The 26,377-nt window shown below is 45.9% G+C and overlaps 1 protein-coding gene across 1 annotated transcript in view; it reads left to right on the plus strand.

Moving 5' to 3' along the window:
• Nucleotides 1-26,377, plus strand: part of MYOF (myoferlin) — a 141,162-nt gene that overhangs the window by 96,508 nt on the left and 18,277 nt on the right. The window contains 16 exon segments of the mRNA XM_006090021.3: nucleotides 1,262-1,370; nucleotides 2,403-2,480; nucleotides 4,771-4,952; nucleotides 5,047-5,205; nucleotides 5,329-5,427; nucleotides 6,535-6,696; nucleotides 8,558-8,723; nucleotides 11,842-11,918; nucleotides 15,491-15,502; nucleotides 16,743-16,841; nucleotides 18,402-18,527; nucleotides 20,362-20,460; nucleotides 20,462-20,518; nucleotides 20,931-21,022; nucleotides 24,571-24,741; nucleotides 25,490-25,638. Of these exon segments, the coding sequence (XP_006090083.1) occupies nucleotides 1,262-1,370; nucleotides 2,403-2,480; nucleotides 4,771-4,952; nucleotides 5,047-5,205; nucleotides 5,329-5,427; nucleotides 6,535-6,696; nucleotides 8,558-8,723; nucleotides 11,842-11,918; nucleotides 15,491-15,502; nucleotides 16,743-16,841; nucleotides 18,402-18,527; nucleotides 20,362-20,460; nucleotides 20,462-20,518; nucleotides 20,931-21,022; nucleotides 24,571-24,741; nucleotides 25,490-25,638 (1,837 nt within the window).

Below are 26,377 nucleotides of genomic sequence, written 5' to 3' on the forward strand. Positions count from 1 at the left end.
ATTTCACAGAGATTCCTCCAGGACTGCAGGACTGCATATAATGTGGGAGAAAGCTCCACATCCTATGTGCTCAGTCATTTTTGTAGAATGAGTGCACCATTAACACCTGTTTACACACCTATTTAACGTTTCACCTAACATTTCCCAAATATAGCTGTTCCCAAACCCTTGTTGCAGGTACATCTATTAACACCCAAGGCACAGGGTCTTTGATCATAGCTTGTAAACTACAACTGTTCAACAAACTGAGAGTGTTAAATATACAGATATGGGGGAGGAGGGTGGGAGGACAGAAGGATGGCTGACAGAATTAGAGAATAATTCATATGGAAGCACAATAAAGAAGGCAGGTAGAGTGTCAGCCTGCGGGACTGAAGGGTCCTGGGTTTGATTCTGGTCAAGGGCACATGCCCAGGTTGTGGGCTTGATCCCAAATAGGGGGCATGCAGGAGGCAGCCGATCAGAATTCTCTCTAATCATTGATGTTTCTATTTCTCTCTCCCTCTCCCTTCCTCTCTGAAATCAATAAAAATATAGTAAAAAAAAAAAAAAGAAAGAAAAAGAAGAAGAAGGCAGCAAGGGAAAAAGCAGAAAGATGGAAGGAGTGATTAGTAAAATGGTGGTGGTTGATCTAAAACAATGTGGTGATCAGGAACAGCCTTTCCTTATGTTTCTGCGCACTGACCAGCTGTGTTCCTCTTCTGATGCTCTTCCTCTTCCTTCTCGCATCCTTTTAATCCCCTTATTTACCCTTTACCCTTTTTCTTTTCTCTTTTTCTTTCAGTGGCAGGGTGTGATAAGCCTGGACTTGAGGTAGAAGGTCTAGCTTCACCTTCCTGCTCTATCACTTTCCAGCTAAGTGACCGTTGCTTACTGTCCTGGGCTGTATTCATCTCTAAAAATAACATGATTGGCCCTAACCAGTTTGGCTCAGTGGATAGAGCGTTGGCCTGCGGACTCAAGGGTCCCAGGTTCGATTCTGGTCAAGGGCATGTACCTTGGTTGCGGGCACATCCCCAGTAGGGGGTTTGCAGGAGGCACCTGATCGATGTTTCTCTCTCATTGGTGTTTCTGACTCTCTGTCCCTCTCCCTTTTTCTCTGTAAAAAAATCAATAAAATATATTTTAAAAAATAAATAAATAAAAATAAAAATAACGTGATTGGATGAGAAAACTCTCTTTTAACAACCACCATTCCATTTGTTGGTAATTCTTGCCTCCCCAGTTGTAGGCATGGCTCATTGATTTTCTGCCTCCTTAGGGCGCAGACACAACTGAGGATGGAGATGAAAAAAGTGCAGAAAAGCAGAAGCATAGCGCCACTACTGTGTTCGGGGCCAACACTCCCATTGTTTCCTGTATTTTTGACAGTAAGTCTATAGCATGTATTCATGCATCTGATTGTATGATTTTATCTCAAGAAGGCTCTTCAAATAACCAAATATAATAAAAATGTACTTTCATTTTCATCACTTGAGGAAGAGGATTTTTTAAATGCAGCTTTAAAATCATACTTGGCGTAGAAAGTGGTCACATCACTCATTTTAACATACTCTGTTCAACATACTCTGTACTCACCCTATCTATTAAACCCCCCCAAAAATGATTATAATGAGAGAAAAAATATTCAAACAGTTAAGTAAAGGTTGGTTTCCATGATAACCTTCAGGAATTTTAGAATGAGGCAGACCTACTTTGTAATAATAATAATAGCAAATCGTTATATAAGTCTTAGCAGGTACCAGGCACTGTACATATGTGAGGGGCTATTATTGTCCCCATTTTACAGGTGAGCAAGCTGAGGTGCAGAAAGATTAAAGAACTTGACTGAGGTCTTAACAGCTTGTAAGCAATAGAGACCAGATTTGAGCTCATGCAGTGTAGAATCTGTGCAGTGAACCACAGTGCTCTACTATCCTCAAATTATGAGCGTGTGGGGAGGTGTGACAGTGGGGGGCATGTTGAGTGGGGTGGGGATGTATATGTATTAATATAAATAAGGATAAAGAATATAAAGATTTTGAAATATCAAAGAAACTTTGAACAAACAACTGTTTCCTAGATCTGGTGCCGAACTAGAATAGGAAGTCCTATTTCCGTAACGCCTGGAGACCCAGTTTCCTCTCAAAGGTCGTGATGACAAGCAGTGCCTAAATCCAGGCAGTCGACACCAGGAGTCATGAATGGTCTCCTGATGGACACACTTGCATTGAGCTTCCTGTGGTTTTTAAATGTTTCCGTGTACAGGAAACAGAAGTGCTTTATATGTGTTCATTACTTGGCAGAAGTAGATATGGGTGACCCATTGATCTGAAACATGTTATTATCTGCAAATATTCCTGGAAAATAGTAGTTTGCGATATGATGCTTCTTGTAAGTAACCTCCATCCTGTTCTTTTCAGGAGTCTACATGTACCATCTGCGCTGCTATATCTACCAAGCCAGGAACCTCATGGCTTTAGACAAGGATAGCTTTTCAGGTAAAGGGAAAACCCTCCCTCTCACACCTCATTACATAGCAGGCTAGCTCGATTCTACTTCTCCCCAGGTGAATGCTTCCAGTTATTTCTAACAACAGCAAAAAGCATTTCCATATTGACACTAGTTTGAAGTGCATGAAGTAAATTGCTCAGTCATGGATCAATAAGCACTGAGTTCAATGGTGATCACTGTTACTGATGCTGGAGATACACAGAACATACGTGGCCTTTTCATACTAATAATCATTCATTGATTAAGTAATGAAAAGCACCAAGAAGGAAAGCAGTTTCTTTTCTCTGTACACATAGCTGCATACATATACCCTGGACTCTTGTGTTGATTGTAAATTAAGATCATAAATATACATATAAGACCATATATAGAAATATATATATGGTTCTCTCAACTTAACAAAAAGATCACAAATTTGCCTATTTACCTACAGCATAGGCTTGAAGCAGTTTGGAGTCCATCCAGACCTCCTTTGCTGCCTACTCCCTAAATCCCCAGCACCGTAAAACAAACCATGAAGCTTCACACTGACAGCTCAGCTAGTTTGTCACCTTTGGACTGGTTCTAAGGAGAAGGCTGTGGGTGAGGGAGGGGGAAAGGTCAGGGGTCCTGCCATCCAGGGGTTTGTGCTGTTGAATTCCACTTCAGAACCTGAAGGCCGGCAGAGCTTGCCTGGGCCTTCTATGGAAACAGCTCTTAAAGCAGGGGCCTGACACTCTGGCAGCTCACATCAATGTGAGGTGTCCCCCAAGCATATATGAATGATTTCCTTTTCTTACAAATTAGAGCACATTCAAAGTTATCCCCATAATACGCATCTCCGAAATGGCTTTTGAAGACATTTTCAAATATTCGCCAGCAGGGGGCACTCAATCATTGAAAGTCAAAGTTAGAATCCTATCAAAATTCTCAGCTGAAGTTGCATAAAACTCAAAGCACATTCCTTGCAGTTTGAAATATAAGATATATCGCTGGAGCAAAATCAAAGAGTTCCATCCATATGATGCTACAATGCTAAAAACCAAGTACTCTTTTGGCTTATGTAAAACAGCTTTAGTTTAGAGATTAGGTTATGCTTAGATAGGTCTGTTCTATGCAATTGCAAAAAATTTTTGTGAAATTATTTAGCATGGAGAGGAAATGGATTTTTTCTTATCTTTTTTCATCTTTATTGAGGTGTAATTGAAAAAGTTATACTTAAAATGTACAATTCGATATACGTATACATTGTGAAAGGATTCCCACAATTGAGTTAGCATGTCCATCACCTCACATATTTACCTTTTGTGTGTCTGTGTGTGTCTTGAGTTGTACTCTCTTAGTAAATTTAAATTATACAATGCAGTGTTATCAACTACTAGAGGCCCAATGCACGAAATTCGTGCACTGAGGAGGGGCGTTCCCTCAGCCCAGCCTGCACCCTCTCACAATCTAGGACCCCTGCGGGATCGGGCCTAAACTGGCAGTCAGACATCCCTCTCGCAATCTGGGACTGCTGGCTCCTAACCACTCGCCTGCCTGCCTGATCTCCCCCAACTGCCTGATCGCCCCTAACCACTCTGCCTGCCTGATCGCCCCTAACTGCCTCTGCCTCGGCCCCACCACCATGGCTTCATCCGGAAGGTCGTCTGGAAGGACATCTAGAAGGTCGTTTGGCTGTCTGGTCTAATTAGCATATTACGCGTTTATTATTATAGATAGTCACCATGTTATACATGAGATCCTCAGACCTTATTCATCTCATAACTGAAATTTGTACCCTTTTACTAATATCTCCCACTTCCCCCTCCAACCAACCCCTGGCAACCACCATTCTTCTCTCTTTTTTTCCATGAGTTTGACTTTTTGGGGGAGATTTCACATATAAGTGATACCATGTAATATCTTTCTGTCTCTGGCTTACTTCACTTAGCATAATGCCCTCGAGGTCCATCCATATTGTCACAAATGGCAGGATTTACTGTTTATTAAAGGCTGAATTATATTCCATCGTGTATGTATATGTATCCATATCTATAAATATCCCACATTTCTTTATCCCTTCATCCACAGGTTGCCTTTTCATTTTGCTGATGGTTTTCTTTGCTGTGCAGAAGCTTTTTAGTTTAATGTAATCCTAGTTGTTTATTTTTGCTTTTGTTGCCTTTGCTTTGGTGACAAATTAAAAAAAAAAAAATCATTGCCAAGCCAATGTCAAGGAGCTATGTTTACTTCTAGGAGTTTTACGATTTCAGACTTTCTCCATGACCCCACTGTTACTCTCTTTTTCAATTTTAGACCCATATGCTCATGTCTCCTTCCTCCATCGAAGTAAAACCACGGAGATCATCCACTCTACTCTGAATCCCACATGGGACCAAACCATTATATTTGATGAAATTGAAATCTATGGGGAACCCCAAACAGTCCTACAGAACCCACCCAAAGTTGTCATCGAACTTTTTGACAATGATCAAGTGGTAGGTAATTTAGAATTTCTAAGATAGCTTTGGGGATTGATGGAGATGTGTAGGGATGTTGTTTGGGGAATTAAAGGATTGCTTGTTTCTCTAGGGCAAAGATGAATTTTTGGGACGAAGCATGTGCTCTCCTCTGGTGAAACTAAGCTCAGAAATGGACATCATGCCCAAACTTCTCTGGTACCCAGTAATGAATGGAGACAAGACTTGTGGGGACGTCCTTGTAACTGCAGAGCTGATTCTGAGACACAGGGTACTTGCTGAGTCCTCACTCATATATGCTTTCAGAGTAGCTGCTTAAAATTCTGTTAACAACTCCATGCACTGTTTACTTGAACTCACAGTTGGCATTGACATTTGCATCTTTGTTTCACAGGATGGCTCCAACCTTCCCATTCTTCCCTCACAAAGGGCACCAAATCTATACATGGTCCCCCAGGGGATCCGGCCTGTGGTTCAGCTCACTGCTATTGAGGTATGCTGCTCTCTGTGATTTGTGATCAAATCAAATGGATATGGCTATAGAACTGGAATCTTTCATATAGGAAATGGGATCTTGCTGTCTCCAATTTATTATAGAACTAGAGGCCTGATGCACAAAATTCGTGCAAGAGTAGGCCTTCCTTCCCCTGGCTGCCAGCACCGACTTCCCTCTGGCACCTGGGACCTGGGCTTCCCTTGCAGCCCTGACTTTGTCCAGAAGGACATCTGGTCTAATTAGCATATTACACTTTTATTATTATAGATTTGCCTCAAATTTTGAAATATTCATGGAAATGGAAGCTTGTCAGAGAAACAGGAACAGGTCAATTTTAGCATTACTGAGGGACTTTAGAGTTCTCATTTACTATGAGTCAATAGATTTCTGAGTTTCCCGTGTCAACTAAAGAACTGGGAGAGAGAAAACTGACTCAAAACAGCAAGCCTGTGTGTACAGAGAGAGAGAGGAAGGGACCCCAGAGGGAGGCGGAGATGGAGAGTGGGAAAGGAGTAATGGAAATGGTGAGATGTCAGACAATGGAGCAGATACAGGCCAATGGAGCCAAGCGAGTAGCTCGATGGACAGGGTCTGGCCTACTCCAGGGGCCTTGTTAGTCAAGCAGCAGCTACTTTGGGATTTCTGTTCTCAGGCTGTCTTGCTCTTGTTCCCAAAGACTGAGGCAGATGGCTTTAAGCAACACCTGTCATTTTTAAATGCTTGCATGTCAGACACTGTTAAGAAGTTTACACTTGATCCTCAAAATAACCCTAGGAGAGATAAAACTATCAGTCCTGTTTATAGATGAGACACAGAGTGGCTAACCAACTTGCCAGAGTTCACATCCTGTTCTATGGCACAGCCAGGATTTGATTCCTGCACTCAGCTGCTCTGCTATTTCAGCAGCTCAGGCAGGAGGAGTGGCAGGCCCGCCTCCGTTGCATGACCTGCAGGCTTTCTAGGATAATGTTCTCAGAGATTTTTAGCAAATCTGCACAAGTCACCCTTAAAGAATTGACTGGGTATCAAGAAAGAATGTTTTCTTTTGAATATTATTTTTAATATGCTGGGTTGTCTTCCCTTCTCTTTACGTTGTTTTCTTAGATTCTAGCTTGGGGCTTAAGAAATATGAAGAGCTACCAGATGGCTTCTGTCACATCCCCCAGTCTCATTGTGGAGTGTGGAGGGGAGAGGGTAGAGTCTGTGGTCATCAAAAACCTTAAGAAGACACCCAACTTTCCGGGTTCTGTTCTCTTCATGAAAGTGGTACAGTATCAAGACTGTAATCGTTCATGTGTGCTGCGTAGCTGGATTTTATTTGAAATACAAAATATATTGACATCTCCACCTACACGTAGTTTATATATTTCCAAAGTCTGACAGCAAATAGAAAAACTGCGTTGGAGTCACTGGGCAGTGCCTTTTCCCCCTTACACTCTTACACTGCCGTGATGGCTTCTTAACGTTTCAATCAACCCCAATGAGACAGAACTATCTATGACAATACTCATGTATTGCTCCAGTAAACTTGCCATCTATTCCACTGTGACAGGCCCTTGCTCAATGCCCTGAGGGCAGAAAGTTAACCCTCCTTGTGGCCCTGCAGGTGCACAGGGACCAGAACCTCCACATAGGGACTGGCTGACTGGGGAAGAGCAGTCACGGAGGAACCTACATGGGGTAATGGGGCCACATCCTGACAGCCTGGGCCTGGGCCCCACCTCCAGGCACCCCTGTGATGACATCTACTTTGTTGAGTCGAAGTTACCCTCTAGTTATTAGAAATGTGGCAGCGTCAGCTCTGGTTCACAGTCCTCCATCGTAGACACAGAATAGTTTGGAAGAAGATGAGGTCGCTCAGTCTTTCCACAATCCTTAACTTTCTAAAAGAGAAGAATCTTCCTGTTTTACTCTACTATACAAAAAGAGATAAAAATAAAGGCACTTCAGTTTGATGGGGTAGGAGGTCCAGAACCTTCCTGTTCCTTTCCCCAGCCCACTCATTTGGTGTCTCCAACATACCTGCCCTTGAACTCTAGGGTCCTGTGGATTAAGTTCCCCTTTTATAGACGAGGAGGCTGAGGCTGAGAGAGGGGAAATGTCTTACCCACATCCCGCAGTGAGTGGCAGGACTACAGCAGCAGCCACAGCTCCGTGCTAGCTGCATGCACACTCCCTGCATCTAGTCTTTACACTAATCCTGTAGAGAGCAGGCGTTTTCCCTCCTCTTACGCTCACTCTGGGGGAAACGGAGAGGTTAGGTGACTCACACAGCTAGCAAGTGGGTGGCTAGAGTTTGGACTTAGGTCCCTCCAACACCAAAGCCCATGTTCTTCCCCTACATGGTGTAGATGGACAACCACCTGGGTGCTCCAAGGCAGAATCCCGGAGTGATCGCTGCCAGGCCACTCCACCTGTCCGTGTCCACTCCCCAGCCCCGCCCTACCCTCCACCCCAAGCTCTAGTCTGGAATCTAGTCCTGGTCGGCAAAGGTGAGGGAAGCTACTCAGTTGACCCCAGCTTCTTCCGTCCCTGTGCAAGCCCAGAGGTGGAAATCCACCTGAGACCAGCAATGATTCCCCAATCAGTGTCACCAAGGCCACCAAATTCCACATGGGGGAACGGAGAGGTGTCAAGGAAAAATGAGCATCCCGTTTTGGCACTGAACTCCCAGGCCTAAAAGGTTCCCAAGCCACAGTTATTTCCCTTGAAGGTTCCGTTTTAGTGTGAGCATTTTTATATTCCAACTAAATGCTAACTCCACATCCTGTCACAGAGCAGAGCCAGGTACTAAGGTACTATTCTAGGCACTTCACATGTGTTAACTCAACAACCCTACTGTTATTGAGAAGATAATTGGGGCAGAGAAACTTCCCTGAGGTCATGCGGCTCCTAGTGGCCGAGCCAGGATTCTGTCCGTCCCAGGTGGTCTGGCTCAGAGTCCATGCCTTCAAGCGTGTGCTGCTCGCCTCGCGTGTCAGTTACTGAGCTACTTAACTGCGAGTCCCCTGGGCTGTGCCAAATGGACAAAAAGATCCTGGGTTGGTCCTTTGGGAGGTGTTTATTGGCAAAGATGCTCTTGTCAGGTCTTGTAGAGAGAAGTGACGCTTACCTCTGTGACCCCCAGTTCTTGCCCAAAGAGGAACTGTACATGCCTCCGCTGGTGATCAAGGTCATCGATCACAGGCAATTTGGACGGAAGCCCATTGTGGGCCAGTGCACCATCGACCACCTGGACCGCTTTCGCTGTGACCCGTATGCAGGGAAGGAGGATATCGTGCCACACCTCAAAGGTAAAGTGAAGTCTATAAATAGCACTTGGGACTTTCCGTGCATGATCTGACTTAATCTTTGCAAACCTTCTCGAGGTAAGTGTTCATTGTCCAGATTTGCAGATGAGGAAACAGTTTGAGTTAGAGTGAGCTGTGTAACTTTCCCAAGATAATATAGTCAGTATGTGGCAGAGCTAGACGTGAATCCTGGCCTCGTTTTGGGGGGACCCAGTGCTCCAGCTGTCACCTTCAGGGGCATCCTGCTCTGGAATGAACAGAAGACTTCTTTGTCAGAAATGTTGAGTGCTGCGTGAGCTTTTTCTCTAGTCCAGAGGGGAAGCTAGACAAGGAAGTGGGTGACTGCAGTCTGAAGTGATCAATATTTTTTTAAAGTATATATTTTTATTGATTTCAGAGAGGAAGGAAGAGGGAGAGAGAGAGAAACATCAACGATGAGAGAGAATCACTGATCAGCTGCCTCCTGCACACCCCACACTGGGGATTGAGCCCAAAACCCAGGCATATGCCCTGATTGGGTATCGAGCCGCAACCAGCTGGTTCATAGGTTAACGCTCAACCACTGATCCATGCTGGCTGGACCTGGCGGGGTCAATATTTTGATGGCAAAATACAAGGCCCTCCTCTCTACGCCTCATGTGCACACTTGGAGGGGATTTTTCTTTTAAATTGCCTTTGACCTGTTGTTCCACCTCATTAATGCATCCCAGCATTGCTGAGATGTACTTTGAAGGGTATTATTCATTGTTATCCATCAAGAAAAGAATAGCACCTGCTGAGTTTAAATGACTTACCTTAGGTCACATAATTAATAAGTAAATGATAGAGTGGGCATGATACTTACCTTAGAGTTTCATAATAAATAATTAATGAATAGCATTTTGCTATTGTCCATTCAATAATGACTTGTTTTTACCTTACCAATTGCCAGGGACTGTGTTGGGCCTGGGGACCGGGTTGCCTCAGTGAACGAACTCCCGGGGCCCCTGGCTTCAGGAGATTAGAGCCCACAGAGATCTGGCACTCATTCAGCTGGTCACTGGTATCCTCAGGTCTGAAGCAGATGTCTTCCGTTTCAGCAGCTGGGCCGCTAACCAGCTCTATTGAATCTTCCATAAGGTTTGGTATGGACATTACAGAGCCTCTGGAACTCATCTGCTCTGCGGGCCTAAGCATCCTGCATCCCTGATTCAGAGAGGAGGAAAGAATAAAACCCACAGTCACCCTTGAGCAAAACCCTACATGTGTTTATCCATAAATTTCCCAGGCAAAGCATTTTGTGCTGAATTGACAGTGCCTAAAATAGCAACATATTTATAACAAAAAGGATTAAACTGCAAGCATTGTTTTATCTGAGGTTACTAAATGGAGAGAAACCATTTCCTGAGCGTTTTTTCCAACTGCTTTCATGAAAGAAAGTTCTTTGATGCAAATATATGAAATCGTTACAAACGCTGCCTACTTGCTCTGGCCCAAGTCACTTGAATGGACCTATTTGTGTCTATTGCTCAGGGACAGGCTGGGCCTGAGGCAGAGGTCTCCAGGTAGTGATTCTATGTGATGAATATAGATTGTGGCCAGTGCTTCAAAGAGCCCCAAAGAGGAAAATCCTTAAGGAGAATGGAGAGCATAATGTTCCCAAGACTGGAATCTATTATTTTAGATTCACCTGGTACTTTCTTAAAATCAATAATGCTAGGGTAAGAGTTGAGGAAGTACTTGGTTGGCCTAATGTTGGAAGCACATAGAATAACTTTTTCCTCCTATTCCTGAGACCCTGTTTACTTGAAGATGGGAAAGTGGAGAACTAACACTATAAGGAGGAATTTGTATACAGTTGTGTTCCCATGTGGCTGCCCATCTAGCTGTCACATTCTAGGCTGTTGCAGTTGTCCAGTTGTGGGGAGCGATCTTGGAAGCGAAGAGACTGCTGATGCATCTGGGGGTGCCACATGGATACACAATGACCTAGCATAGCAACTGGTGTGTCCTGGATACTCAATAAATGTCAGTCTGCCCTGCCGCCCCAGTGTCGCCCTGATCATTTCTCTGACATTTATTGAGTGTTTGCTCTGGGCTCATGTATGATGCTTAAAACGAAAACTTTGGGGTCAGACAGACCTAGATGACTTATTTCCACTTTCCACTAATGTTTAACCTAAAGCAAGTGGTTTGCTTTCTCTTAGACTGGGTTTGCTTTTTAATCTTTATAATGGGGACAGTGGTACATATTTTACAGTATTGTTGAGGGATTAAATGAGATCCTATATGTGCAGAGCTTAGCCCACTGCCTGGCACATGGTAGGTACCTAGAAAATGTGTCTTCCCTCCACGCCTTAATGTCCTATCTGTCAGTTGCCCAGTGGGTCATGCAGAGACTTCTTTTGGCTTGGCAGAGTTGGCTCTGTGTGGGTTCTGGTCTCCTGTTGAATGTCTGACTGCTTGATGCTTCTTCCATAAAGGGTAAACTTACCTCTCACCTTCACCCTCACCCTCACCCTCACCCTCACCCTAGGCTGAAGCTTTGGCACCCCTTTAGCTGAACCAACCTAGTGAGCCTGGGGGCTGCCCCTGAGTCCTTGCTGTAACCCCCAAATCCAGAGCCACAAATAGTCTGGAAATTACATAAAGTCAGGGCGTGTGCCATTTCCCTATGCTTATATTACAACAACCAGGGCTGACTGAGCCACTGAAATGTGCAGCTCTTCACCCTGCTTAGCTTTTCTGTGTCTTAGAACAGATTCTACGAAAAAGAGGCTCCCTTAGATGTAGGTTTCCCCAACCCTCCCCCCGACTTCTGCATCCTCTAAAGAAAGACATGTATTGCCATAATTCTTTTTTGAGCACTTGCTGTGTATAGGCACTGGGCTAACTGTCTAAGGCAAAAATGAAAATAAAAATGGGCCATATAGTCCCCTGAAAATGTCTAAAATCTTATCATATTTTGGGAAAAGTGATGAATTGTCGGGTTATTTTCTATATTGGAGTGTGCTCCTCTCCATTCAGTAGTCTCATCCAGGAGGAAACTCTACCATCCACTCTGTGGCTGTTAAACTTGAACTTGAAGTAGACTCATCACTGTATTTTCGTAAGCATCTTAGATTATGAAATTGTCTTGCAGCCTCCTTTATGTCTACCCCACCCTGCCGGGACGTCATTATTGAAATAGAAGACACCAAACCATTACTGGCTTCGAAGGTAGGCTTCAGAACTGGCCATTGAATAACATCAGTTTTATCTTCCAGGTATCTAAGCATTGCTGAATTTAGTCAAACAAGCACTCAATGCAATTAAAATAATAACGATCAACTTTCCAAGGTAAAGAATCTGAATCTTGCACTCATCAAAAGTTATAATGATGCTTTGTGGATTAATGTCCTCTACCCTCAGTCACCCCAGATACTTAAAATATCCCCAGGCCCCACCCTCCAAGAGGAACCTTGACATCAGTATATTTTATTGTATTGCATTTTTAAAATATTTTTATTGATTTCAGAGAGGAGGGGAAAAGGAGAGAGACAGAAACATCAATGATGAGAAAGAATCATCAATCAGCTGCCTCCTACACACCCCCTACTGGGGATCGAGGCTGCAACCTGGGCATGTGCCCTGAATGGAATCAAACTGTGACCTCATAGGTTGATGCTCAACCACTGAGCCACACCGGCTGGGCAAGACATCAGTATATTTTAAAATCTCCCCAAGTGATTCTAATTTGCAGGCAGGTCTGAGAACCATTGGTGTGGGCAGTCTGAGGGATATCATTTGCTAGCAAAAGAAATTTCAAGTGCAAATTTATAGCATTACCACATTGGGAAGATGGATGCATGTAGCACACCAATTTTTTCCCTACATGAAGCAGAAGGGTCATGGATTTTTAATGGCCCTATTTGTCAGTGTATGGGATATCCCCGATTCTTATATTCACTGTGGTTTTGAAGTCAAGAAATTGATGGAAATGCTCACTCAGGATCCTATTTTAAAACCATTCAGCCAATTGTATGAGTAGGGTGGGGGGAAGCGGTGGAAGGTCTTGGCCCACAAAAAAGAAAACATCAAATATCTCCCTGTTTCTGTTGGCATGTAGGATGGGCTTTCACAGCATGTTTTAAGGTGCAAACTGGCCAAAAAATGCACATGATTGCATTTTAATGTGTTATGTCCATAAACAGTGCCTTAAAAAAAGGCCACTTCCTTCCTACTGCATTAAACTCACCAATTGGACCGTGTTAAATGTGGTCTCCACAGCCAGCACTGTGTAGCAGTGTGTTGGGTTCTATTCCCTGAGATTCCTCCACCATCGCAGATGACAGTATCCAATATGCAAAACTATTGGGCTCCCTTTGTAAACTACCCCAAACATTCCCCATAAAACAGTAGTAGCCTAGGGAGAAGTTAAGTATGATACACTTAAGATCCTTTATGAACATTTTTACGACACTCTGGAAAAAAAGGAGTTTAAGATCCTGCTCTATAATCTGCTTCCAGCCTTTTTACCTCCCGTCGTCAATCAGTTCTTATTTGTGCCCACTGTGTACTCAGTAGGCCTAGGTATGGGGGTGGGAGGGTCAAGAAGAAGAAGAAGAAAGCCAATCTGTGCACTATTCTCATTCGTTTCTTAAAAATAGTTAACAGATGACTGGGTTACTGTAGCAACACACTGTGAAAGTTCAGTTTACATCATAGCATTTAAATGGCAACCTAGCCTTTGGGGGATGGCAGCAGCAGTCATCGGTGGGTACTTTCCCACCGTGTTGTAAGTGCCTTTGATCAGCTTGCTTTCCTAACACCCAGTTGAGGTTCCCTGTGTTGATAAGAAAGACTGGTTGGAATCTCCTCTAAAAAACTGCCTCTACCGGTTCATCAGGGAAGGCCTTGCATATCTCTGCAGTCTGATGAGTAAAGTTGAGCTTTGGAAGAGCCAGTAATAAGCTTGCTGATGTCCTCCATGACATGTACATGTAGCCTTGTACATGCATGCATGTAATGTACATGCATGCATGATAGGCATGACTTACATGTACATGCGATGAGCATGTAATGTAACATCTACCACTAACCCAATTCAAGCCTTTTATATGGGTCAATCAAGGGGGTGGGTCAAAACTAACTGTGCCCTTGACGGGAGCTGGGGGCTGTGGCTCTGGGTGACAGTCTCGCCCTCACAGAGACCCAGACCCTGTGATTGACTGTAGGAGCTCTGAACCAATGGGCTCAGCACTATCACAAGAAAAGTGAGAAGTAAGTCTTCAGGGCAAATTGGTAAGTGCTAGCCAGATAACATGGATGTTGCTACGTGGCATCTCAACAATTGCCTTCCAATTCCAGTGCTTAAGCAGTATGTCAACAGCACTCGGCAAAATGGTTTCTCCAACGACAGTGCATGTATGTATGATAAGAAAATGCATGAGGCTGCCTGGGGCTGCGGGGGCTCCGTCTAAAGTCCTGAATTCTCCTTTTGGATTCTTTCTATTAGTAGATTTTGGAGTGAAAGGTGATCTTTAAGCAAATGCAATTGTCCTAAGCCAACAGGGAGAATCTTCTGTTTGGATGTGATAAAGCAAGTGGTTTGCTTCAGTTCCTTTTCCATATGAACTGATGAGCAAGCGGCATGAATAAATTCTCCCACATTAACCCTACATTTTAAAATCAGCAGCTTGTTTTCAATAATGCCGTTTCAATCATGAACTGTTCTCTTCTTTGAAATGATTTCGAGAAGCAAAAAATAGAAGTGAATAAACAAACTCTGAAAATCTGAATTCACGAACTGTTCAGAAAGTGAAAGCACTTTGGGCATAAAAATCTCGCTCCAAAATCTCAATTCGGCTGTGACAATTTAACCTTTAATCCCGCTTTGATTTGAATCTAATAGAAAGAAGTGTTACCTCTGTCTACCTGCCTCTCTGCCTCTCTTGGCAATTCTGTGTACTGAACCAAGTCAGCCGGAAGAAGCCCTGTGGCCACCCACGCAGCTGCAGGGAGCGCCTGTTGGGAGGGGCTGCTCTCTCCTCACATTAGAGATGAACTTGAAGTTAGGATTTCAGAGAGAGGGGCTGGGTAAGAATCCTTCCAACTGCCCCCAAGGGCACGCTGCAGCAGGTGCCAAGAGAAAACTGAAGCCCCAACATCCTAGCTCCCTGTGCTCTCATCTCCTGGATGTGCTCCATGCAGAAACTCAAAAGGAAGGATTGGGCCCATGAGAAACTTGACATTTAGAGTAATTTTGACGAATGAATATGTATTTTGACGAATGAATATGTATTTGGTGCTATAATATAGGTGCGGGGAAAAACCAAGAAAAAGTGCCCACAGGATGATATTGGGGTCCTGCTAGACATGAATGCCTTGTGAAAGAGTGTTTGAAGGGAAAAGAATTAGGCTAAGTTGGGGGTATCCCTTTGGGGCTGATGGAATGGAGGTTTGGGGCAGGAAGATGAGCAGCTGCAGGGCCCCTCCTGTGTGGCCACTGTGCTGCCGACAATGAGATTGTAACCATGGGATGCGGTGGCTCCCTCTGAGCCTTTCAGCTTAACACTGTTTATAACCCTTTGCACATTTTCAGAAAAAAACAAACAAACAAACAGTAAGATCTGTTGAATTATGATCATCTTGAATAATTGAAATGGTCCATCAGAATGTTGATGATATAAAGCGTGCATGAGAATAATTCCTCCTTCTCTCTTTCTCTTTCAACCCAATGCTCATGGGGCCTCATATCTGTGTGACCTGTTGTGTGGTCTGCCCTCTTCCTGCCCATACATGTGATGCAGCTGACAGAAAAGGTAATTGTTGTATATATTGTACTAGAGTTAAGATTCCTATATTTTCTGCCGATAGCTGATATATAAAGAAAATTTTTTTAAATGCAGGGTAGGTTACTGACCCCTAACGGGGAAATAACTGTGTGTGTATGTGTGTACGTACATATACTGTACACAGATAAAAAGTAGCTTTTCTCGAGTGTTCCTTCTTCTTTCCCCCAAGACTGCGTAGGAAACTGTGCTGCAGGTGACACTGTATTTAGGTGACACTCACCACTCTTTCATAGGTAGATTAAAATAAGCAATTGGTGGGCGTAATGAGGATCTGTTTGTTATAAATCTGAGACTTACAGAAGCTTCTATAAACTATAGCCTCTGGCAGTTTGAAAATGTTCCACAGATGACTCTGATGTGCTGTTTCTTCTGCCCAATTAAGAACCACCCAGCTAAACCACCCTGGCTGTGCATTGGAGTCACCTGGGGACCTAGGGAAGATACTGGATACCCAGGTCTCTCTCAGGCTGACTGAGTCAGAATCTCCAAGGATAGGCTGGGAGCCCCTGGTCTAAATGAACCATAGCACCTTCCTACTTTTGTTTTGCATTTTATCACTTGCAAAGCTCTTTCTCCTAATGATCTTATTTACAAAAATAATGATTTTATTTACGTCTGAAGATGGAGACAGGTAGAGTTATTATCCCAGTCAGTGGACGAAGAAACTGATGCTCAGAGATTAAAGGATGTGCTCAAGCTGTATGGCTTATAACAGGAGGATATGGCGTATAATGTAAAGGATAGAACTTGGATTAGAACCACTTTTTCCAACTCTTAGATTAGTGCGCTTTGTTTTACAAGGCATTGCCAGCTAAAGGGGCTAGGGAAATGAAATAGTAGAAAACCTATGTTGAAGGTTTTCTTTTAATCTATTATCTGTATATGCAACTATGAAGTCCAGAGCATAAAAAAGTAAAAACAGACAGATGAATTGATTGCATCCATAGGATGTAAGAAAATCATCTAGTATAGCTGTGGGCAGTAATGCCGAACACATTTTATTAGCCAAGGATCGTTTCACCTCCAGCTTCTAGAAGAGTCGTGAATGCTTTATCTATTGTACATGTAAACAAAAGTCATGTAATCTTGCCTGTTTCGGGTTCAGAAGTACCTATTTCTATTGCCTATTACATATGAGTTTTCCTGCATTGATTGGAAATCTTGGTCATCACTAAAGATTTTTCCTTCTTGACATGTCTTTCTTCAGGAGGAAGAAATCGTTGACTGGTGGAGTAAATTTTACGCTTCCACAGGGGAACATGAGAAATGTGGACAATACATTCAGAAAGGCTATTCCAAACTCAAGGTACCTGGGCCTATGCTGCTGGGGTGGGGAACAACAGTCGCTAAAATTGGCCACAGGCGTAGCTAAGCAGAAGACAGAAAGGTCCAAGGGCGCGTGCTGACCGGGAGCGGCCAGGAGCACCTCTAGCCTCCTGTTGAGCCCTCTTGCGATGGGTTTTGGCTTTACCAAGACTCCAAGGGCTTGAGGACAGCTGTTGATCTATGTTTACGTGACTGCCACTTTGGGGCATCTGGCAGAGGGTTGGGAATGGGTTGGCTCCACACTAATTAGGTCAACAGTTGTCCGCTTTGACCCACGGGGACCTAAAAGTCACAGTCACAGGAACCGCATGAAATGTCAACATGCTTCATTCAGTCCTGCACACAGTCATCTGCTTCACTAGCTAATAAGTTGACTCAGTTACACGTATGCAGCATACAGTCACAACCATGGGCATGTGTGTCCAGGGGGAAGAAGACAGGCTCTTGAGCTAGGCAGGTCTGACTATCCATGATCTTTCTGTTAATGTTTGAGTTTTCCAATTCTTTATTCAATTTTTCAGACTGTAGTACACTCAAGTAGAAGCCAATGGGAAAGTTTTCAAAAGAATACATAGGAGAAAGAAACTCTAAAATGAGAAATGATGTATTTCCCCATCAAAGTGGAAAAACCCACATCCTTTCATGTTATTGTCATAACAGCTCAATGCAGCTTAAGAAATACTGGCATGTAAAGAACCACTAATTTAGAAAAATGATCAGACTGGTCTGACCGATCAGTCCCACGGTCCATCCTTTTTCCCTCCTTCATTCTTTCCTTCCCTCCTCCCCTTCTTTCTTCCCTCTTCCTCATCCTTTCTCCTCATCCTCCTTCTCTTCTAGTTTTTTGTGTTTTTTTGTGTGTTTTTTTTGTCAAGGTATAATTTACATACATAAAGTAATCCATTCCATGAGTTTTGGTCATTGTATACTCTTGTGTAAACCACCACCAAAACAAGGCAAAGAACATTCCCATCAACATAGAAAACTCCTTTGTACCCCTTTCAGTCAATTCCCCACAACCCTTCCTCACTCCCAGAGACGACAGATGTGATTTCATCACCATCGATTGATTTGGCCTGTTTTTATGCTTCATGTAAATAGATGCATACAGTATGTATTTTGTGTGTGGCTTCTTTAGCCCAACATAGTAGCTTTGGGATCCATCATGCTGCTGTGTGTGCAGTTAGTTTGTCCCTTTTTATCCTTGTCTGGATGGCCATGATTTGTTTATCCAAATTGAGGAACCTGATGATGAGGCTGCTATGGGCATTCTTGTACCATGTGGACTTGTTTTTATTTCTCTTGATTAAGTACCTAGGGTTGCAATGTCTGCATTATAGAATAGGTGGCTGTTTAACCCCATAGAAACCTGGCAGACCTTTTTCCAAAGGGGTTGTGCCTTTCTACACTCCTGCCAGGATTCTGAGGCTTCCCATTGCTCCATCTCTATCCCCATTTGGTATTATCAGTCTTTTTTTTTATTGTTTTGTACTCCACCTGTATTTTAATGAGAAGTTAAGACTCTGTTGATGGTTTTCAGATATATGATTGTGAACTAGAGGATGTGGCAGAATTTGAGGGCCTGACAGACTTCTCAAATACTTTCAAGCTGTATCGAGGCAAATCAGACGAGAATGAAGACCCTTCTGTGGTAGGAGAGTTTAAGGTGAGTACAATGCGTGTTTGTCCTGTGCAAAATCCACCTCTATTTTCTTTATAGGCCGAAGATAAAGGACAGCCCGCCTCCAGATAGGGTCATGTCCTCTGACATCTGAAAGATGCTAGAAGGCGCTAACTAGGAAAAGGGCAATGGGGACCGGGAACAGAACACTCAAAGCCATTCTCAGTCTCTCTCTTCCTCCTCATGCCAAGCAGCCTGGAATCCTATAGATTCAGCCTCTCCAAGATCGAGTGCCCCCTCCCCATGCCCACCACCCCTCCCAGGCGTTCAGCAGGACCGATGTAGCAACACCCCAACTGGTTGTCCTTGCCACCTTTCTCATCCCACTCCAGCCCATTCCCCAGGACGACCAAACCTGATCATGCTTCTTGACTGCTTAGAGATAGCGTTTGGGTTTCCACCTGATCAAGTCTCAACTCCTTCCTGAGGTGGAGCCAGCGTTTCACAAGCGACTTAGCCACTTGTCTCCCCCATACCGTGAGGACCCCTCCCAAGCCCCAAACACACCTTGTCCTTTCACAACTCCAAGCCTTGGGCCAGGCTCCCTTCCTTCCCTGGATGCCCTCCCTTCCCTCTTTGTGGTCTGACAAACTCCTACTCATTCTTTTAAGCCAGCTCAAATGTCACGTTCTTTGTGAAGTGTTCCCTGATGGCTTCTGGCAGTGACTCACTGCTGCTCCAGGCTTCCACAGGCCTGGGCTCCTGCCCCTCTTAAAGCACCTTTCACTTGCAAGTATCTGCTTTCTTGACTGCTCCTCCCTCCAACCAATGTTGGCAAATCCTTGGCAGCTGTGCTGTAGCTTCCCAGTCCTTTCCAGCAGCAGACATTGCCAGTCGATCAGAGCACTGAACCCTGCACGTGACCTCAAAGTCCTCATTACAGCGTCCCACCGAGCAATCAGAGATGGCCTGAGGGTCAGACCTAAAGAGCATCCCCGTGCCACACTAGGTTTCTTGAGGTTATGTTTGGGTCCCCAGTACATGGCACATGTTAGGTGCTAACTTCATGCTGCTTGGCTGAGTGAGTGTAGCTGGCACTAGAATCCATGTGTTCTGAATCCAACTTTAGTGTTTTCTCTTGTGCTTAAGCTGGTTTCTGGATAAAATATATGGCCTCTTAAGCAGGCCTGACGGCTCACTCATTCAAAACACATTCTTTGTGCCACTGCTATACACCCAGCCCTGTGTTAGGTCCTGGAGAGTATAATGTGACAGTGAAAAATATAGACAATAAATAGACAATTACAACACAGAAGTCAGCGCTGAGACAGGCGTGAGTGCAGAGTTGGATGAGAGCATGCAGGAGACACACCGGGCCCTGGGCAGTCAGGGAGGTTTCCTGGAGGAGGGGACACCTTTCAGCGGAGACCCGAGGGATGAACAGGAGTTTGCCTTGGAGTGGGAGAGGGTTTACGGGGTGACCCAGGAAAAGGGAAATTACTCTAGTACTTTAGTGGGGGTTTAAAATCATTCCTTTATTCCTTCTTGAAAATATGTGCAGAGTCTCACTTCTTACCACCTTCTTCGCCATCATACTGGTTCAAACCACCTCCAACTTTTGCCCGGTCTCCCTGCTTCTGCCCTGCCCTTCTCCCTGTAACCTATTAAATAATTACTTTACCATTATTTCACTTTCCCTACAGGAAGAATGCAAAGTTCAATACATGTTGTCATTTTCACAAAAGGCAGCCCTTCCTCACCTAGTCGCACACCCCTGTGGCTGTCCTGGAGTGCCCGGGGCGGGGGGGGGGCACTGCCCAGGCGCCCTCTGCCCAGGTCACCCCAGGCCCGGTGAGTCCACCTGTGTGTCTCTCCCTAGGGCTCCTTTAGAATCTACCCGCTGCCGGATGACCCCAGTGTGCCGCCCCCTCCCAGGCAGTTTCGGGAATTACCTGACAGCGTCCCACAGGAATGCACGGGTTCGGATTTACATTGTTCGAGGCTTAGAGCTCCAGCCCCAGGACAACAATGGCCTGGTAAGAGTTTGGGTGTGGGGCCTTCTGCTGCAGCAAGATAATTATAGTCATCAACCACAGTAATTGTCATGTTCTTTCTTTTGGGGCATCTGTTATCTCATTGGGGGAGAGATACTCCATCAAAACAATGCATTCAAGAGGGGCATTTATCTAAGAGCTGGAAGGGCTTGGATAGGTCTGGTGACCTCGAGGAGACGTGCTACATCACTCCTCCCTGCCACCGCCTCGGCCCCCACACGCCTTCCCTGAGGGCGGCTGGCCGTGTGCCCCGTGGGGAAGCATTGCTCAGACCTTGTCTGAGGCGCGCAGGGCCACGGCCTTTGAGAGTGGCTGTGGAGGCCCACCTGCATCTGTCCCAGAAAGTGATGGTACCCCGCGGTGACATCACCTGCCATCTGTTTTGTCCTCACAGTGTGACCCGTACATAAAAATAACGCTGGGCAAAAAAGTAATCGAAGATCGGGACCACTACATACCCAACACCCTCAACCCGGTTTTCGGCAGGTAAGGTGCCCGTCTACATGTTTTCCAGTCCTTCATTTCTTCGTGGCATGCAAATGAAGAATGATACATGTGCCAAAGTCTGTTCTAGGCTCTGAACCTGCGGCCATGAACTGGACAAATAGTGCGGGGAAGGCCTGGGGAGGGGCAGGGCAGAGTGGAGTGGAGGGTGTCAACGGGGGGAAGTGGGGGGACATCTGTAATACTTTCAACAATAAACTTTTAAAAATTCCAGTCTTTAGAGCAGACAATAAATATGAAAATGCACAAGTGAAAGAATTTCATGGGAGTAAAAAGTATCATGAAGAAAATAACCAAGTCATGAGATGGGTTCCTCTGGGAGAGATAGGCTCTGAGACCTGGGGGCGGGGATGGGGGCAGGGGTGGCCCAAGGCCTGGGAGGCCGCTGTGTCTGTGGGTTCTAGACAAGAAGGGTAGGCAGGGTAACTGGTGACTTACCCGCAGTGACAATGTGGTTCTCCCTCCCTGAATCCAGCCTGGGCTCTGTTTTCTGGGACGTTCAAGTTCCATTATGATCCAGCGAATATACATAATATTGGCTGTTATCAAGACTGAGGAGGAGGCAGAAAGTGATGGGGTCAAAATGTCCTGCCCCCTCTGCCTTCAGTTCCCGAAGATTCTTGAAATAGCATTATTTTCGTCATCGTGGCCACTTAGACTTGTTTCTGGGCGGTGCCATTGCTCTCATCAGAACTCCTCAAGGGTAAGACAAACCCAAGTGACCTCTAACTAGGACCAGCATTTTTCAGTTATAAATTGCGTGCACACTTAACAATAGCTATTATTAGCTAAGCTTTTACTGTGGGCAGGCGCTATGCTGAGCTGTTTTATATAAAACATCTCAAAAATTTAACAGCCCATAGGCGCCATTTACCCCCATTTTAAACAGAGGAAACTAAGGCGCCGAGGAAATCAGGGCCTAAAGCGCCAGCTGGTAAGAGGCAGAGTCAGGAATCAAACCCAGGCCACCTGACCGCAGCGTCGGCACCGTGTCCACACGGCGGAGTTGTGGCTGCCGCCGCCTGATTTTCGTCTCCGTGTCAGGGCAGGGACCAGCGGCCCGCTGTACAGGTGAAGGAAAAACCCAGACCTAGTCCATGATGGGGCCAAGATTTAGGTAGAAATTCCTGTCTCCAAGCCCCAGATTGTCCCCACACTCCCGGTAATGCTTCATATTCATGGCAGAGCCACCACTTATAGGAAAATGCTCTTTTTGTACAAAACATTTGTGTAAACGGGGTCATTTTCCAAGAACCTTGCCAAGTGGGAGACTACTTTGTTCTCGGCTGACATGTGGCCTACCTGTTCATGTCTAGCTTTATCATCTTGCCCATCCTATTCTACTCATGTTTGTTGGTTTGTGACCTTTGGCATTCTTTCTCACACACACACACACACACACACACACAAGAAAGTCTTTGTCACTCAAAGCTTCTCTGGTTCACACACACCCTTGTCCCCTCGCTCACACCCGGTCACACCCATGCACAGGGGACCTCACACTCACTCGGCGCCCGGGGCACGCGCACACCCTCTGCGCTGCACGCCCCGCGGCCACGTGCCCGGCCAGGGAGTGGAAGTAATCCTCTGGCTCGGCAATATGATCGTTTTCCTTTTCTCCCCCTGATCCAGCCCTGAGGTCTAGACAGGAAAAGGCACGCAGGGCAGGAAGGAGGGCTCCGTGTGAGGGAGACAGGGAAGCGGAGGAAGCCAGCTTTTCAGGGAGAAAGGCAGCCCTGTCTGAATCACTTGTCTCAGAGGAGCCAAACACAAGCTTAATTAAGTGGCAGGAAAAGTCTTGCTCGGAGCCACCCAGGGAGGAAGTGATGCTGTGGGGCTCTGCTCGGCCAATCCCTGTCTGGCGTCTGTGCAGATCCCCCCCCCCACTCCTCCCCCATCCAGCCAGGTGGGGCCAAGGAGACGCCGGCTCTGCAGCCCCTCAGGCGGCTGTGGTCCCTGGCCTGTCTTAGAGGGTAGCTTTCTTCTCAGCAAGACTCTCAGGGACTCTGGGAGAGGAATTCAGGAAGAGACAAAATGCCTGTCCTCGGTCATCATTCAGCATATGCCGACCACCCCATGGCCAGCTCACATGCAACGGAATGTCAGCGTCTCCCATAACATCTTAATGGGTGCGTCCCGAGAAAAAAGTACTTCTTCCTCACACCAGGACACTTGGGTGGAAAAGGATGACTGCGGGACTTGTCAGAGCCTTAGTGTGCTCAGAGGAGTGCCGTCAGAAGGGTTCTCATCTTACTTGCCTGTCCCTTGGAATCCAGTATTGGAACCGTGTTGCTATGGGGCACTGGTGGCCACGGTGCTTCCTGGGTGGTCGTGACCCAAGCTCCTCTTCTCGTGTGGCTGCTGCCCCCGTCGGCCCTTTCCTGGCTGCGGCGGCCTAAAGTCTGGGATTTATCCAGGAGACACTCTATTGGGGGCTTTTCTCCAGAGCCCTGTTGGCGCACACCCTCTGCTCATATGGATTCCTGAACATTCCTGGCTCTTTGGGCAGGAACCAGTCCACACACCAGAGAGCAAGGAGAAGGGGGGAGGCACGGGGGGGTGTGTGGGGGGGGTGCGGGAAGGCGGGGATGGGAGAGGCCTCCCACAGTTTTCTGCCATTTATTGAGCACCTACTAGGGGACCCGTTCCTCTGTGAATGGCGCAAATACGGAACCAAACCCCCCCCTTCTGGAGCGTATGCTGTTCGGTTTATCTCGCTCTCAGAACCTGCACATTACTCACCTCCCACAGGAAGTGCTGTTCGGTTATTTACCTTTATCTCAGAAGTGTTTGTACTTTAATATGGATGCTATGGAACGGCTGTAAGAACCGGTGGGAGGAGAGTGGGAGCCTCCTTGGCCCCCTGCATATCACTCTGCGTTGGCGAATTGCATTCTCACCGCCCCCCACCCCCCACCCCGCCCCTGTGCGCTGTGGGGCGAATCAGGACGTTCCAGGGGGCGGTGGTCTCTGTTCAGGCAGAAGAGGGAACGGAGCAGAGGCACAGCTCGGGTCTGTACATAGGATGCTTATGCCCTACTAATCTCCCAGCTGGGCAGATGCCTGTGTGCCCCAGTTAATAGGCATGTGATAATAATGTTCATACTATTATAATGAAGAATTCTTATGATAACCGTTGGGTTTTGAGCAATGCACTCATGCCAAATGCTGTCTACGCATTTCTTCACTTGACGTGATGGTGGGCATTACTATCCCCATCTTACAGATGAGAAAACGGAGCACAGAGAGGTTAAGGAATCGGCCTGGGGTCCCAGCTAGTAGGCAGCAGAGCTGGGATTGGCACTTAAACTTAGGCACACGATTTAAAGCCCGGGATCTTCTCCTGAGCAAGTGTGTAATCTCTTGTTCTTATTAGGAATATGGACTACTTACCGAGTACCCCCTCCCCTACCCCCCACCTGGTTTTCCTAGTCGGGGCAGTCACAGTCCTGCCTGGGATTCTCTGCGCGGAGCTTTGTGAGCGGACCGCATGGGATCACGGGGAGGCTAACCTTGCATTTGTTTATTAGGATGTATGAACTGACCTGCTACCTACCTCAAGAAAAAGATCTGAAAATCTCTGTCTATGATTACGACACCTTTACCCGTGATGAAAAAGTGGGAGAAACCATCATTGACCTGGAAAACCGGTTCCTTTCCCGGTTTGGGTCCCACTGCGGCATCCCGGAGCAGTACTGCGTGTAAGTTGCTTTGGCCATAAATGTAGACCGTTTGCTCCATCTGAACATGAGCCCCCGGAAGCCTGGGCTCTCTACCTCAGCGCTGGTCTTCCCGGAGCCACTGCTCCCTTGAGTCAGACACATACTGTTTTTCATGGTAGGATTATTTTAGGGAGAATCGGGGCCATACCATTATCCAACTCCAGGGGGCGCCATTCACATTGGAGTCTATGTAAAACGCTGGCCCCCGGAGCAGAGCCTGCTCTGTGGGGATGGCATAGGGAGCAGTGCTGAGGGAACTGGTCCCCTTGCTCCCGTTCTTTGAACCCCCCTCCTTGATGCCAGGCACTGAGAGCAGGCAATGTGTGATGGCGAGAATTCCCTGCCCTTTGAGAACAAGGATTCCCTGACCCTTCCTCCCCCATTGATCAATTTTGTGATGTCTTTCTTTCCCCAGTGTTTTTCTACAGTTTCCAATGAGATACAGCTCCTGATTTCTAGTTTACGACTTTGCCTGTTATAATTATGGCCGTCTCAGTCAAACTCATTTTTTACAGGGGAGGAAATCGAGGGGAGAAAGAGGATCAAATGGCTGAGCCCAAAATAACTGTGGGTTTTAGGTCTTTGAAACAGATTTCTAGGCAAAGCCAAAGTGTGGAACACATTCCTGGCTCCCTTGATTCCTGGGCACCTGTACGTCTGTGTGTGTGGGTGAATCCAAGAAGGACCGTGTGCCCTTCAGTAACTCGGGGTGGGATGTTATTCACAGTTCTGGAGTGAATACCTGGCGAGATCAATTGAGACCAACACAGCTGCTTAAAAATGTAGCCAGATTCAAAGGCTTCCCACCACCCGTCCTCTCCGAAGATGGAAGTAGAATCAGATATGGAGGACGAGAATACAGTTTGGATGAATTTGGTAAGCACGTTGTAAGCTGGTTACAAAGTCTAACAACCTCTTTCTATTGCTGGTTTGCTTTGGGGAAGGTTTCCGGCAGAGCAGTACCCTAATTGTACCACAGGGGACTCCACACACGACGCTCTAACAAAAGCCCCTTTATAGTGGAGTGTTGCTCTCATGTCAGGTGTCAAAGTGGACATATTTTCTTGTCTGTCTTATGTTTCACTTGACCTTTTTAGGTCATAGCCATTCGATCTTTTACACGAAATTCTAATAACTGACTAATTTCCATGTAATGCAAAGTGCTCAGATGGTAAAGCAAGAATTTCTCTTCCAAGTTTATGCCATCATTCTCCCAGCCCTTCTGTGAGAAGGCTCAGGGATGCATGGGGTTGGTTCAGAGAATCTGCTAAGTTCACATCTGGTTCACGTCTGAGCTTTGGGTCTTGCTCTTTCCCAAGCAGTAATGTATAACACAATCTGTCCTGACACGTACACAGCTCTCTGCATTATGACAAAGACTGAAATAAGCTTAATTTCATAGAGCATAAGAGCTGCGGTATGATTCAGCGTTGTGTAGGGAAGGAGGGCTTCCCAGAGGGGGTGGCAGTGAGGCCGGCCTTGAGGGTTCCTGGGATAACCAAAAACAGCTGAGCAAAGACACCTGGGAATGAACGCGCTTCTGGATCCCCAACTGTTTATTCCTGACATTGTACGACACTGTACTTCATCTTTTCCTTTGAAGAAGAAGACTTAG

The sequence above is a fragment of the Myotis lucifugus genome, unplaced genomic scaffold, assembly GCF_000147115.1.
Source record: "Myotis lucifugus unplaced genomic scaffold, Myoluc2.0 scaffold_66, whole genome shotgun sequence".
NCBI classification, from domain to species: domain Eukaryota; kingdom Metazoa; phylum Chordata; class Mammalia; order Chiroptera; family Vespertilionidae; genus Myotis; species Myotis lucifugus.